General features: G+C 43.3%; 1 protein-coding gene across 1 annotated transcript in view; it reads left to right on the top strand.

Moving 5' to 3' along the window:
- Nucleotides 1-3,719, top strand: part of ano8b (anoctamin 8b) — a 48,295-nt gene extending 44,576 nt beyond the window's left edge. Inside the window, exons 16-18 of the mRNA XM_069927884.1 lie at nucleotides 525-656; nucleotides 2,298-2,408; nucleotides 2,912-3,719. Of these exons, the coding sequence (XP_069783985.1) occupies nucleotides 525-656; nucleotides 2,298-2,408; nucleotides 2,912-3,598 (930 nt within the window). The 3' untranslated portion in view covers nucleotides 3,599-3,719. The remainder of the gene's footprint in view (nucleotides 1-524; nucleotides 657-2,297; nucleotides 2,409-2,911) is intronic.
- The last annotated feature ends 11,273 nt before the right edge of the window (nucleotides 3,720-14,992 follow it).

Below are 14,992 nucleotides of genomic sequence, written 5' to 3'. Positions count from 1 at the left end.
ACAAGATTCAGAGAAATAGATTTAAGACAGCGATAAATTGGAATTGCTTCTCCCATTGATAAGTAACCTGTAGAATTATCTGCCCAATAAAACAGTGGAGTCTGCCTCAATAAATGCACCTAAAAATCAGTTTAAATAGATTTTTGAATAATTGGGGAATTATGGAGAACAGACAGGTAAGTGGGGCTGAGTCCACAGCCAGATCAGCCATGTTCTTATTGAATGGCAGAGCAGGTTTGACAAGCCATATGGTCTATTCCTGCTCCTATTTTGTTTGTTCCTATGTTAGCTGTTCATCATAACATGCACAGAAGGTGCCAATAATAAATTGATTCCAGTTCAATCCCACTGACGCGACAGCAAACCAGATTCTTGTTCTGCGATACAGAATCCATTGGCATGGTGTTGTTGTTGTTTTCCAGTAAACGTTGTGACTGAGGGCCTTTCTATTCCTGTGCTCAATGGGGAGACAGACAGTAAAGTTGGGTTTCTGCTGAAGTCCATTGTTCACCGTTTCTCCACAGAACGTGATGGAAACGATGGGAGTGCTTGCCATCATCGTCAACTGCTATCTGATTGGTCAATGTGGACAGTTGCAACGCCTATTCCCATCACTCAGCTCAGAGATGGCCATTGTCCTCGTGGTCATTCTGGAGGTAGGGGGCAGTGCAAAATCAGAAGTGAGGGGTGTTTAAGGTTGTTTATGTTGAAACAAAGATGATAAGGAGTGTGATATATATATATATCAATGTTATTCTGAAAGGAGTGTGATATATCATTTTTATGCTATGAAATATAGTAAGAAGTGCAGGGTGCATCAGAGTATTACTGTGAAAGATGCAAAGTATATCACTGTGTGGGGTGGGGTGGATTACTGAATTGGGTATATTTGTACATTACAGTGTGGTACAAGTCGAGTAACCCTTATCCGAAGATCCGAAAAGATCCAAAAATCATAATATTTTTAGCGCCAACATGACGTCACAAGTGGAAAAAAATAAAACTCCTGACTTACCCGTGTAGTGTTCTGATGCTCTGTTGGCGGCAGTTTGATTATAATAACAGTAAAGAAAAACAAAATCTTTGCTTCTGGCCTGGATGATGCCAAACGGCGCTAGGTCAGTGGTCGTGACTCCATTCTCATCGGGAGCCGTGACGTCCACATCAAAGAAGTTGCCTTGGGCTTCCGGGCAGGAGCAGGGACCATAGTCGGTGGCTGGCGGCGGCGGTGAGGAGGTAGCAATGGGAGGTGTCGGGTCCGGTGGCGGCGGGTAGGTGGTCTTCTTTTGAAATCATAGATCATTTTTTTGGGACGTACTAAATATTATTTCATGTGAATTTTCTGCTTGTGGCGTTATGTCGGCGCTCAAAAAGCCTGCCGTGGTTTATTTTTGGTGTTTAATCGCAAATCCAGGTATTCTGCTGATGCTCCTGTGCTACCTAGTTTCATTGTTCTAAAATCCAAGAAAACCCAAAATACGAAAAATGATTGGCCCCAAGTGTTTTGGTCAAGGTGTACTGTACCTGTATACATTAGGCAAGTTACAGTGTGTTGTATATCAAGAGTGGAGGCAAGGTATTTCAGTTGGCAACTGTGCAAGTGTTATAGATTGGGATGCACGCCATGTCAGAGTGTTATGGAGATAAGTAAAACTAACATTACAGCATTGCAAGGTGTATTACAGTGTGGGAAGCAGAGTTTACTAGCATGTTACATCTTGGTGTAGAGCCGCCATTCTTAAATATTTTTGTTACCTGAGGTGACCACAAGGATGTGCTGTGGCCCCCCCCACCTTCCGGGTGGGGGTGAGAAGTAGGGGGGGGGCAGGAGCAAAGGGCCCTGTTGAAAAATGGCTGGTGCAGAGGATTAGAGTGAGGGAATCAAGGTGTTCATTAGTATTAAGGTGTAGGGCTGAGTGTATTCCAGAGGGTCATGTGGTGGGGTGGAGTGTCAGGATGCTTCAATGTTTGAATAAGTGTTTTAAATTGTTTAAGTATGTGCTGCTGCAGTGTGCGATGGGTGGAGAGCATGTCAGTGTTACAGTGATGAACGTAAACAACTGTAACACTGACATTAGAATACGCTGCTGTGTGTCAGAATATTCCCATACAAGGTGGAGCAAAGTGGTGTTAAAGTTTGGGTTTCAGGGTCTATCCATATTGTAGTATGGAGTGCAAGGTGTACCAGGGTATTACAGAGAGGGGTGCGGGCCACATCAGTGTTCCCAGGTGGGGTGCAGGATGCATCCTATTTGTGCAATGGTCTAAGGGTCTGGTTTTTTTTTTATCTCCGACAGCACTTTGCTTTCCTCCTGAAGTATGTGCTCCAGATCGCCATCCCAGATGTCCCTGCCTGGGTGGCTGAGGAAATGGCAAAGCTGGAATATCAGCGACGGGAGGCTTTTAAGGTAAGTCGCAACATAGAGAAGTAGGCCCATTGGTCCGTGGAGTCTGCTCCGCCATTCTAATAATGAGCTGATATATACTCCCACTCCCCAGCTTTCTACCCGTAATCCTTGATGCCCTGACTAATCAAATACCTGCCCAATTCTGCCTTAAATACACCCAAATGACCTCACGTCCACAGACTGACGACCCTCTGGCTAAAGAATTTTTTTCTGCATCTCTGTTTTAAAATGTCACCCTTTTATCCTGAAGTTGTGTCGTCTTGTCCTAGAAACCCCGACCATTGGAAACATCCTTGGCACACCTACACTGTCCAGGTCTTTCAGCGTTCAATATGTCTCTTAAAGGTCCCCCTTCATCCTTCTGTAGTCCAAAAGTTCCTCATATGCTAACCCTTTCATTCCTGGTATCATTCTAGTCAGTGCCTAAGTGGACCGGCCAGATGAGGTGAGATGCAGCAGAGCCTAGGATAGGGTTCATAACGTGGTTCCTCCCTCTCTGGCAGAAACACGAACGCCAGGCGCAACAGCGGTACCAACAGCAGCAACGGCGGCGCCGGGAAGAGGAGAAGCAGCGGCAGGAGCAGCGGGAGAACACACAGAGCCGGAGGGAGCGGGAGGCAGGCCGGGAGGAAGGTAGAAGCGGGCCCACACCTTCAGACCAGCCCCAGACTCGCTCCGGGGGCAGGGCCAAGGCGACGCACCCCACAGACAAACCCAAGCGGCCCAGCTCACTGCTCACTGCCAACAACGTGCTGAAGCTGAAGCAAATCATCCCATTGCAGGGCAAGTTCCTATCGTCCGGGGCAGGGGGCGGTGGCGGCAGCGGGGGGACGGCGAGCAGTGGGGCCGGGGCCAAATCCCCACAGTCTCCCACTGGCAGTGAGAGCAAGCTGCCTGGCTTCCTCACCTTCAGGTTCCTGAAGTCTCCAGCGGAGGCACGGAAGGAAGGGGCGGCGGAGAAGGTGCAGTCTCCCACCAAGCCCTTCAACCCCGGCAAACTCTTCAACTTTGGCAAGTCCGATTCTGGCGGCAACGGAGCCGGCCCACCCCAGCCTCAGCCCAAGGTGGCAGCTGGAGGAGCCCCCCCAGAAGGAGGCGACAAAGCCCCTACCAGCAGATCTGACCTGAATGGGCTGCCAGAGGAGAGCAGCATCCCTGCTCCAGAGTCCTCCACTAGCCCCAAGCGTTAAACGAGCTCTGGCGCCTGCTGGTGGGGTGTTGGAAAACTCCTGCAGAAGATATGGTTTCTCTCGTTATCACTTTGTAAAAAAAAAAGATTCAGGGATAGAAATCTGTGTTTGACAACAGAATTCTCATCATCTTCAGGTTTTTATACAACATGGTTGGGGGTAAACCAACACTGCAATTGTTGCTTTTTTTTTTAAAAAAAAAAGTCGGAGTATGGGACAGTGAAGACTTTTATGTCAACCTCTCCGCTCGGGCAGTTCACAATAACACGAAGGACATGGTTAAGAACATAAGAAATAGGAGCAGGAGTAGAGAGTCTGAGATCATGGCTGATCTGATGTTAGGCTCATCTCCACCTACCTGCCTTTTCCCCATATCCCTTAATTCCCCTACTATGTAAAAATCTATCCAACCTAATCTTAAATATATTTACTGAGGTAGCCTCCACTGCTTAATAAGATGCAAGCCATCTCTCACTTTGCAATGCCTCACAAAACTCCCAGTGAAGCTGTCCAAGACAAGTTGCCCTCACATTAAACCCCTGTCATCATCAGTTTTGAGGTAAATCGTGATAGTTCTGGATTTGTAAAGCTCAACTCCCTGATTCTTACTGCTTCTGATTAGTTGTCAAGCGCAAGAGTCCTGAAGATTTCAGATTGTGACGGTGACCATTTTTTCCTCCCACTGCATGGACACCCATTAGCAAAAAAACACTGAAATGCTGAAGGAACTCAGTCGGTCTTTTCAGCATCCATAAAAAGCAAAGATATATTGTCAATGTTTCGGGCCTGAGCCCTTCTTCAAGGAATAAGCAGAATGAGCTAAAAGCAATAAATCTCAAAGTCTCAGCTCTTTCTGAGCTGACCCGTAATTCAGGCAATGCTGGCTGGGGGAGGAATCCAGACCAACAAAAGGGGTTAATTAGATATGATAAGGGATGAGGTAAGAATTTCTCTTGTTTGTGTGAAAGGAGACAAGGGAAAAAGGGAGAGAGAGACAGAGCTGGGGAAATGCAACAGGGGAAGAACTGAGAGGGGTGGTTTAATGAAAACCAGAGAATTTGATATTAATACCATCTAGTTGAAGGGTGTCCAGTGGGAGATGAGCTTAGCAAACAGTGAAAGGATTTGCTTTACCTTTGAAAGTCTTGAGCAAGATTGACAGGGCAGTTGCTGAGAGAGTGCTTCCTTGGATTGGAGAGTCATGATCAAGGAACACAATTCAGGATAAGGGGTTGGCCATCTCAAAAGTTCATTTTATTGTCATGTAATAATACAAAAAAAATGTAACATGCACGATATATTTCAACTTTTCCCTGGCGTAAAGGCAAAAGTGTCACCATGAGCATTGCCTGACACCCCCAATAACAAGAGGACTCATAAAAGAGTCTCTTCAAAAACACAGAGCATTAGTGGATTTACCTCCCATAACCTCTGCTGTTCAAACCAACAGCAACCCGATCTCTATATCCAAACCTCCTATACGATGAGGAAGCCTTCAGTATTTCGAAGCCCAGTTCAGATACTTGGTTCCCATAAGCCAGTCTCCAGCAGCCCGCAAGACTCTGTGAGTGCTTTGCCTGCAACAGAATACATGGATCAGCCTGTGCGGGTCTCTCAGCTGCTGAGCCCTTCGTTGGTCTCCTTCCATGGTCGCCTTCCTGTCATCTTCCAGGCTTCTCCTCCTGTTTCTAGTGCTCTACACTGGTCTGCTACTCACTAGAGTCTGCAACCCCTCATGGTACACTGCCCAGTGCAGTGATTGCCATCTTGGACACAGACCTCAGTGGTTGCAGGATGTTTAAAAACAAAAGTGGCCTTCTCTAGCAGACCATTTAAAGCCAATGCAGAGCCGAGCCGTCAGCATCGTGGCCAGGCAATAGACAATAGACAATAGGAGCTGGAGTAGGCCATTTGGTCCGTCAGGCCAGCACCGCCATTTTAGATCATGGCTGATCATTACCATCAGTACCCCTTTCCAGCCTTATCCCCATAACCCTTAACTCCGTTACCCACAAGAGTCCTATCTAACTCTCTTTTGAACATAGTCAGCGAATCCGCCTCTACCATCCTCTGTGGCAGAGCATTCCACAGATTCACACTTCTCTGGGTAAAAAAATGCTTTCTCATCTCCGTCCTAAAGGGCCTACCCTGTATTCTTAAACTATGCCCTCTAGTCCTCGTCTCCCCCATCATTGGGAACAAGTAATCAGACTTCACCTTGTCTATCCCCCTGATGATTTTGTATACCTCAATCATGTCCCCCCTCATCCTTCTAAACTCCAATGGATACAAGTCCAGTTTTTCTAGCCTTGCTGCATATGACAACCCTGCCATCCCTGGAACTAACCTTGTAAATCTGCGCTGCACACCCTCTATAGCTAGTATGTCCTTCCTCAAGTTTGGAGACCAGAACTGGACGCAATACTCCAGGTGGGGTCTCACCAGGGCCCTGTATAACTGCAGAAGGGCATCTCTGTTCCTATACTCCAATCCCCTCTTTATGAAAGCCAACATTCCATTTGCCTTCTTCACAGCTTTCTGAACCTGCATGCTAGCCTTCAGTGACCGGTGAACAAGTACACCCAGATCCATTTGCACTTCCCCACTCCCTAGCTTGTCTCCATTTAAATAATACACAGCTTTCCTATTACTTCCCCCAAAATGAATAACCTCACATTTGTTCACATTGAAATTCATCTTCCATTTAGCCGCCCACTCCTCCAGCCTGTCCAAGTCCCTCTGCATTTTCCTTACATCCTCCTCACACCCCACACCGCCACCCAGTTTAGTGTCATCTGCAAATTTGCTCATGTTATTTATAATCCCCTCATCCAAATCATTAACATAAATTACAAACAACTGAGGACCCAACACCGATCCCTGAGGCACTCCACTCGTCACATCCTGCCATTCTGAAAAAGACCCATTTACTCCAACCCTTTGTTTCCTATCTCTTAACCAACTTCCTATCCATGTCAGCACCTTACCTCCAATACCATGCTCCCTGATCTTGCCCACTGGACTCCCGTGCGGTACCTTATCAAAGGCCTTCTGGAAGTCCAAATACACCACATCCACTGGCTCTCCCAAGTCCACCCTCTTTGTCACATCCTCAAAAAATTCCAGAAGGTTAGTCAAGCATGACTTACCCTTAAGGAATCCATGCTGACTAGCCCTTATACTATTATTACTGACTAAGTGTTCTGCTATTTCTCCTTTTATGATGGACTCCAATATCTTCCCCATCACTGATGTCAGGCTAACCGGTCTATAATTTCCCGTTTTCTCCCTCCCTCCTTTCTTAAAAAGCGGCACCACATCAGCCACTCTCCAATCCTCAGGGACCTCCCCGGAATCTATGGAACTTTGGAAAATGTCGACCAGTGCCTCCACAATTTCCATAGCCACCTCTTTAAGCACCCTAGGATGCAGCCCATCAGGCCCTGGGGATTTATCAGCCCTCAGTCCCAACAATTTACTCATAACCTCCTGCTTCTGGATCCGGATATCCATTAGATCCCCTACCTCCCCAGTAAAGTTCCCCAAGTCTCTTGGTACCGCATGACCACTACCCCCTAACTGACTATAACCTATATCCTCCTTGGTGAAGACAGTTGCAAAGTATTTGTTAAATTCCTCTGCCATCTCCTTGTTTCCGGTAATAATTTCACCCTTGTCCATTTTCAAAGGGCCACTTTTAGACCGAACCAATTTCTTCCTCTTCACATACTTAAAAAAGCTTTTGCTATCCTCCGCAATATTATCTGCTAATTTCCTCTCGTACTTCATTTTCCCATCTCTTATGGCTTTCTTAGTTACCCTCTGATGTTCTTTGAAGGTTTCCCAATCCTCTAATTTCCCACTCTGCTTCGCTATCTTATAATTACTCCCTTTGGACTTGATAATGCACTTGATTTCCTTAGTTAGCCAGGGCTGCCATTTGCATCTCCTCGAGCCTTTCCTCCACTTTGGAATAAAGTATGCAGCAAATCCCTATGGAGCAAAGCTGGGTCGCTGCTCTGCGCTCTCCCAGGTTTACCCCAGCAGCAGCACTGCTGTTCCTTCAGTCTCTGATAGCTGGGGATCCTTTTAATTCTCTGCCCAGATTGAATTACTGATTAGTGTTGGGAACTGGACAGTTGAATGGTTATAAAGAACTGGCCATAATCTTGAAGACACAGCAGGCTGGGAAGATTGAATGGCTTCCTAGATCAGGCAAATTTACAAATTACATTGTGACTGTGGGAGCAAAGGGTGCCGATAATGGGTCAGCTCAGGAAGTCCTTCCCCAGAGTGAGCTGGGCTCAACCAAGCTTAAAGGTTGACAGAAGTCTTGGCTGTCATTAAGTGTATGCAAGTTTCATATCTGCACACCTCCATGCCCGTCTTTTATTCCTGTAACTGCTGGCTCAAGAATTTTTATAGCTTATTTAACTAGAGTGATGAAAGAATATAAAGTGGAAAATCACTTTATATTGTTTTTAAGAGATACCTATATAGGACTTCCCTCCACCTGCTGTATGTGCTGGGGATTGTTTAAATTCTTGGACACTTCAGGGTTGTCCTTGAGAAAAGGAATAGTTGGATCATTGAGGAAAAAGGTAGATGGATTAATGGAGTCAGTAAAAGGCTCAATTAAATGGGTGTAAAACATGAAAGTCTGCGGACACGGTGGTTAAAGTAAAAACACAATGCTGGAGAAACTCAGCTTGTCAAACAGTGTACTTTATCTAGCAAAGATAACCAACGTTTCTGGTTTGAGCCCTTCAAAAGCGTGGAAAAATCTAGGCAGGCACCTGAACAGCATTGTGGGGTTGTGGAGGGGCAGGGGAGGAGCACGGACCCAGAGGCAGGAGGTAATTGGTGGATAAGGTAGGGCACACCAGCAAGCAGGGCAGGAGGGATGGCTCTGTGAATGGAGAGGGAAGGGGGTGGAGAGCTGGAGGAAGGAAGGGAAAGGGAAGGGAGGGAAAACAGAGAGTCGTCTTGCTAGCAGAAACCAGAGAAGTCTATATTAATGACATCCAGTTGGAGAAAGCCCAAATGAAAAATAGTGTTTTTCATCCAATTTATGGGTGGCCTTGATGGGATAGTACATGAGGCCATGGAGAGACATAAGAACATGGAAGTGGGGTATGGAATTGAAGTTGTTGGCCACTGGGATAGCACTGTCACTGGTACAGTCAGAGAGAAGGTGCTCAGCGAAGTGATCTCCCAGTCTCTCCAATGTAGAGAAGGCCAAAAAGGTAGCACCGGATGCAATAGAAAACTCCCACGGATACACAAGTGAACCGTGGCTTCACTTGAAAGGACTTCACACTTTGTGAGCAAGACGCAAGTGCTAAGAATAACCTGAGAAAGCTGTCCTTGACAAGGAACATCAGTTTTATTTTCAATGATGGGATATCAAAACAGGTACTGGGAAAGGAGAAAACCATTCCATTGTATCCCACTCCATCTAAACCGATCTAGGAACAGTGTCCTAGTAATTCGAATAACTAGTGCTGTAGATGTGTCTTTAAATGTTAATGAAAATGTGGGGAAAGGGTTAGCTGAAGGGAAAACTATGGATTTAAAACAAACTCAAACATACAGCAGTATGCGTAACTGTTAGTAGAATTTGTTGGTTATAGAAACCTGGAAAAGGGTGTTTCACTAAAATCCAGACTTTTTGTAACAAGTTGGAAAAAAATCAAATAATGATGAATAATTTTGATCTAATAGTCATTACAGATATAGACACATGGCCATTCAGGTTGGGATTTCCTAGACTTTTAACAATTAGGAAGTGGGAAGGATGTGGGTATAGCCCAGGACAATAAAGAATTTCATCAAGGCAGTAAAGAAGGGATTTTCTTGACACAGAAGAGCAATAAAAGCAGTCAGTGTTATAGAGTTAAGAAATAAAAAGAATGGAAAAAACAGGGAGAAATAGTTTGTAGGTCCTAAAACAGCAGGTACATTTTGGAGAGTGAATTAATGATTGGAGAGGATCTTATAGAAAAGCTGGTAGAACAATCATGGAGGAATTTATGTCAAAATGGAGAAGATCACAGAATGATTTATTTCATCTTGCTAATATTATGTCATACAAGGAGCATTCCACTGTCATACCATATGCATGAGTAATCTCAGAATGAGGGATTGCTTAGAGAAAAAGAATCACAATAGGATCATTTTTTTTAAAATCCTTAAAATATAGATTTAATCTTTGTCCAAACCTGGCTAGTTGCATAGTCACTGATTAGACTTTAGCTGGAAAAGTGTGTCTGATCTGGGCTTCACATTAAAAGAATGCTGAAATCTTGGAAGTGTAGAGATTCACTTGAATTGTAGCACGTGATGATGTGCTCTTAGATCGAGAAATACAATGTTTTGTGTTTTGAATCTGATTACCGGTAGTTAAATAATGACAAAACATTTCAAATTGTGATCAAGTATTAACAAGTTTAAGGTAATTTGCAAAAGAAAGACAATGAATATTTTTTTTCCCCAGAGTAAGTCATGAAAGCAAAGCAAGCAGATTCAGTAACTTTCAAAGTGAACTGGGGGCAAGTGCAAGCTGAACAGCTAATCGGAGAGTTTGAGTTGGCAGAGTCATGTTAAACATAATGGCCTCTTTGCTGAATAGTTGAGAATTGTGTCCAGTGAAACATAAGGTATATTGTTGATTAACTACAAAATCATTGTACCTGTTACAGGCTGTCAGTTAACTACAGGTCCTCTGTAGTTAAAATTTAAATTTTACTTAAATTTCTCACTCTGCCCATGTTCACATTAGCACCCCATACCCAGCTTCTACCACTTACCCTACAACTTAAGGGCAATTTTTAAAGTGACTAATTAATCTACCATGTTTGGTATGTGAGAAGAAGCTGGAACTACATGGGGTCACAGGGAGAAAATGCAAACTCCGTGCCCTCAGCAGCTGACATCAGGATTGAACAGTTTTCCAGAGCCACTCTGCTCCCAGTACAAGGATGTACAAGACTTCTTGAGTCAGTATGATAAAGCATTAAAATACTGTATAAATTTGTGTAAAAGTAGAGTTTTTAAAGACAAATTTTAACATTAAATTTATGGGGTAAGTACCTGTGTTGTTTGAGGCATCAGGAGTTCTGATGGGCTGGTGGAAAGAATAATGGGGGGGGGGGGTGGGGGGGAACTTTTACATGAGTATATACCATAATTACTGCATAGACAATTCAACAACTCACATTGAAGAGGGACTTAATTAGACAGCGCAGGTTGTTATGATATAATCTAATGTGTTCTCACCATCCCACCCTTGCCCAGTGTGTATTCTCCCATTGAGGAGTGCTGTCCAAGAAGCCCTGTCTTGAGATCTCACCACTTATGAGTTTCAAGCCACAAGTCAATTTCAAGGTGCTGGTGACATTCAAAAATATGACTGCACTATTCCTGATGAGCATGAACTTGATTAAGAACTATAAAGTGACACTTCAGAGTGAGATATATATAATCTTTTATCAATATGGAATGAATGGGATTTCTTCTGGAGAGAGAGAGATAAATAAATGTATGTAGTAAGCATGTTTGTGCACCAAGAAACACTTTCAACATATATGTTTATAAATGTTCCCACGTAGAACAAATTAAATATATCACTTGGATCTAAAGTAAAATGCTTATTATTGAAATTTGTTTAAAATCACTGTTTATTGGCTAAAGGAACAACAGAGTTGGGGCCTCTAGTAAATTCCCTCTCAATTCACCTTTCTGGGAAAGTAATTGCATTTTTCTAGACTCCCACAACCTCAGGACACCCCAAAACACTTCAGAGGCAATAACTTTTGAGGCCAAATCCCTGACTCAAGGGAAGTAGCACTAAAAGATTCCAAAATCAAATGAGGTAAATAATCAATTTTTTGATGATGAAATACTGACCAGGATAAAAATAACATTGAAAATATTCAGCAGGTTGAGTAGCAGTTAGAGAGAGGGAAAACAGACTGATGATTCAAGATTCAAGTCTCACCATATTGACTAGGAAACAGTTAATGCTTGAGAATCTCAGGATGCCTTGCATTCATCTGAGAAGGCAAATGGGGTCTCAGTTTAAATCTCACATCAAAGATCAACAGCATTCGCTGACGCTGCACTTCAGCTTCAGTTGTGAGTTTTCTCTCGGCACATATGGAGATAATTTCCCTCTGCCCCTCTTCCTGCCCCTAGGGGACGTTCCTGCTCTGTTCCAACCTTGCCCGGAAAAGTATTATTCAGCTAATGAATGGTAACAAGCTGGTCTACCCTAGCTCCTTCCCAGCTAAGCTCAAACACCTCACCCTCCCACCAGATGTAGTAAGCATTCTATCAGGAACATGGTTTTATTTTTTTACTTCAGTTGTTGGATTATAACCAGTGAAGAAAAACAGGGTGCACCAAGACTCAGTGTTAGTGCCACAGCATTCCTGGTTTGACTGGCAATCTTCTGCACTAAGGGTCCGTTCCACCCCCCCCCCCCGGCAATCTTCTGCACTAAGGGTCTCCCCCCCCCCGAAACTGAATTTTAGGTTTCATAAATGTAGACTCAGCTATTATTCTTTGGAATACTTTTAAAGGGACACTTTGCATCTTACTGAATTAGTATTCAATTGCTAAATTATAAAGGAAGACACCCATGTACTCAATTACTTGCAATATAAAGGACTTTGTGAAGCAAATTAACATGTTGAGATTCTTTCATATTTGATACAAGTTAGGTTGGCCTGGATTACTTGTAGCTTCTCCAGGAATAGAGACCATCAGGTACAACTGTTACTCCAGCAGTACTGCTGAGTGCTCCAGAGTGGGACAAGATCCCATGCACTAACTAGAGAGTTCTGTCCACCAAGGCTGAGCTAAATATCTGTCTTACTCAGATATCTGCTGGAGGTGTTGTTTTCCTCCAGTAAACTATGCATTTGTTGGGCAGTGTCTTTAAAAATTTTTTTTTTTTAAGGATCTTGGTGTAATTTATTACTGATGCTAATGACTCTGGTAAAGGTGATGGCAAGCCACCTCTGGAACCACTGCAATCATTTGGTGAAGGGATTTAAACAATACTACTGGTCAGGGAGATCAATTAATGATGGTACTGCAAGACTGTGTGTTGCTTGGAGAGCCCTTCAGTTTGTAGTTCCCTGTTCTTGTCTTTATTGATAGATGTCACAGGTTTTGGAAAGAGATGTCTTGGGTAGCCTAAGTGAATATAGTAGTGAAGGGAATGAAGTGGTGGATGGCGCACCAGTCTAGTGAGATGTTTTGTGTGGTGATGAGCTCATCCAGGAACTGGAGAGTATGCTGTCATATTCCTTGTAAATAATGGAATGGCTTTGGGACACCAGGAAATGGGTCACTTGCTTTTGGACATCCAGTCTCTGTTCTCACAGATTTTATGTTTCTGTCAGCAATGGTAATGCCATTGAATGTCAGAGATAGCAAATGGTCATTTATTGGGAATTTTGTGACATTATATTACTTGCAACTTTCAGCCTAAACTTGACTGTTGCCTAGCTCTTGCTCCCTGCAAGTATAAATGGTTTCATTTGCTGATTTCTGAATGGAAGTTAACATGGGACAATCAGCAGTGAAATATCCTTGCTTCAAAACTTAAGATGAAATGGAGATAATTGATGAAGCTAAAGTTGGCTGGGCTTAGACCACTGCCTTGATGAACTCTTGCAGTTATGTTCTGGGGCGATAATGACTGAACTCCAACAATCATGTTCAGTTTGGTATGAGTTCAGCCCTTGAAGTGTTGATATCCAATGGTCATCCTTGAAGTGGTCCTGCAGAAAATTGTTCATGCAAGCTATTAGCATGTCACTACTAATGGGTGGTACAGATAGTGCCATGCTGTAACAGCACCAGCGACTGGGGTTCTAATCCCGCACTGTCTGTAAGGAGTCTGTATCTGCGTGGGCTTCCTCCAGTTTCCTCCCACCTTTCAAAAACATACCGGGGCTGTGCGTCAACTGGGTGTAATTTGGCAGCATGGGCCTGTTACTGGGCTGTATGTCTACATTTTTAAAATCTTTCAATCTGCATCAGTAACCTTGGAGATACCCAAGCAGCAAAAAACTTTTACAGATGCTAGAAATCTGAAATTAAATAGATAATGCTGGAAATAACCATGGAGAGAGAAAAAGTCAATGCTTCAAGTCAGCACTTGGCAAAATGACAAAACAAGCATGTTTTAACTTGCAGAGAAGGTGGAAGGTGAAGGGAACAAAGGGAGTGTCTGTGGTGACCAAGAGTTAATGTGGTGTCAGCTGAGAGAAAGCTGATCTTTCAGAGATTTATCCTGGGGGAAGATGAACGAGGACAGAAGAGAAAAAAAAGTACTGCAAGTGACATACAGAATACTGCAATGGCTTAAAATCTGAAATTATACTCATTCACAGCAGGCTGGTCAGTATCTGGGAAAAGGAAAAATTATTAACTTTTAAGGTTGACGAACTATTAGAACTGACCAACTCTGACAAACTGTAAAGGCCGGTTATTTGAAATTGTTGAATTCAACTTTGAATCCTGGTATCTGCACTTATGATTGCTTATCTCATCTTCCACTGACCTCCACCCTACTCTACCTCCCTCTGACACCCAGAGCAAGGTTTCTATTTTATTTATGGTCTATTCTCTATCTTTATTATAATGTATTATATTTGTTATAAATATTAACTATTCATGGATTCACTGTGATTGAAGTAAAAACAGTGGTGGTGAAACTCAGCAGGTCAAACAGCATACTTTATATAGCAAAAATACTAAAAGATAGGCAGGCCACCGAATACATAAGGCAAACGCAGGCAAGTTCAGGAGCCTGCCTACCTTTTGCTCATCCCTTGATGAAGGGCCCAAGCCTGAAACATTGGTTATGTATCTTTATCCTTGCTGTATAAAGTACACTGTTTGACCTCCCAAGTTTCTCCCGCATTGTGTTTTTATTATTATCTATTAGTTTTTGTTTTCAGTCAGTTTGGCCTTGTGTCTATGACATATGAAGCTCAGGATGTTATATATATATAAAAAGGATGCTTTGAGGAAGTCTTTGACAAGGTGAGTTACAGACATCAGAATACAACTGTTTCTACTGACATCTATCAAACTGGAAAATCCAGTAACAGTTTTGACAAAATGGCAACAGCCTGAATCAGTTGAGACTTCCCATTATAAGAATCACTTCAAGAACTGGAGTGGACATTGGAAATACTATTGCTTCATTAACTCTGACCTTTTAAATTATGGGCTATTTTTGTTTGATGACACTTATGGGGGTGTGGGGGGCACATAAATAAAACCCAACTTCATTACAAACAAATGCTCAATCTCTATCAACAGTAAGTACAACAAAGAATTGAGATTTGGCTTGCGGTTACTTAGAATGCAGGC

The sequence above is a fragment of the Narcine bancroftii genome, chromosome 3 (assembly GCF_036971445.1).
Source record: "Narcine bancroftii isolate sNarBan1 chromosome 3, sNarBan1.hap1, whole genome shotgun sequence".
Classification (NCBI taxonomy): Eukaryota; Metazoa; Chordata; class Chondrichthyes; order Torpediniformes; family Narcinidae; genus Narcine; species Narcine bancroftii.
Note: the sequence above shows the minus strand (reverse complement) of the source record. Positions and strands in the feature narration are given on the sequence as shown.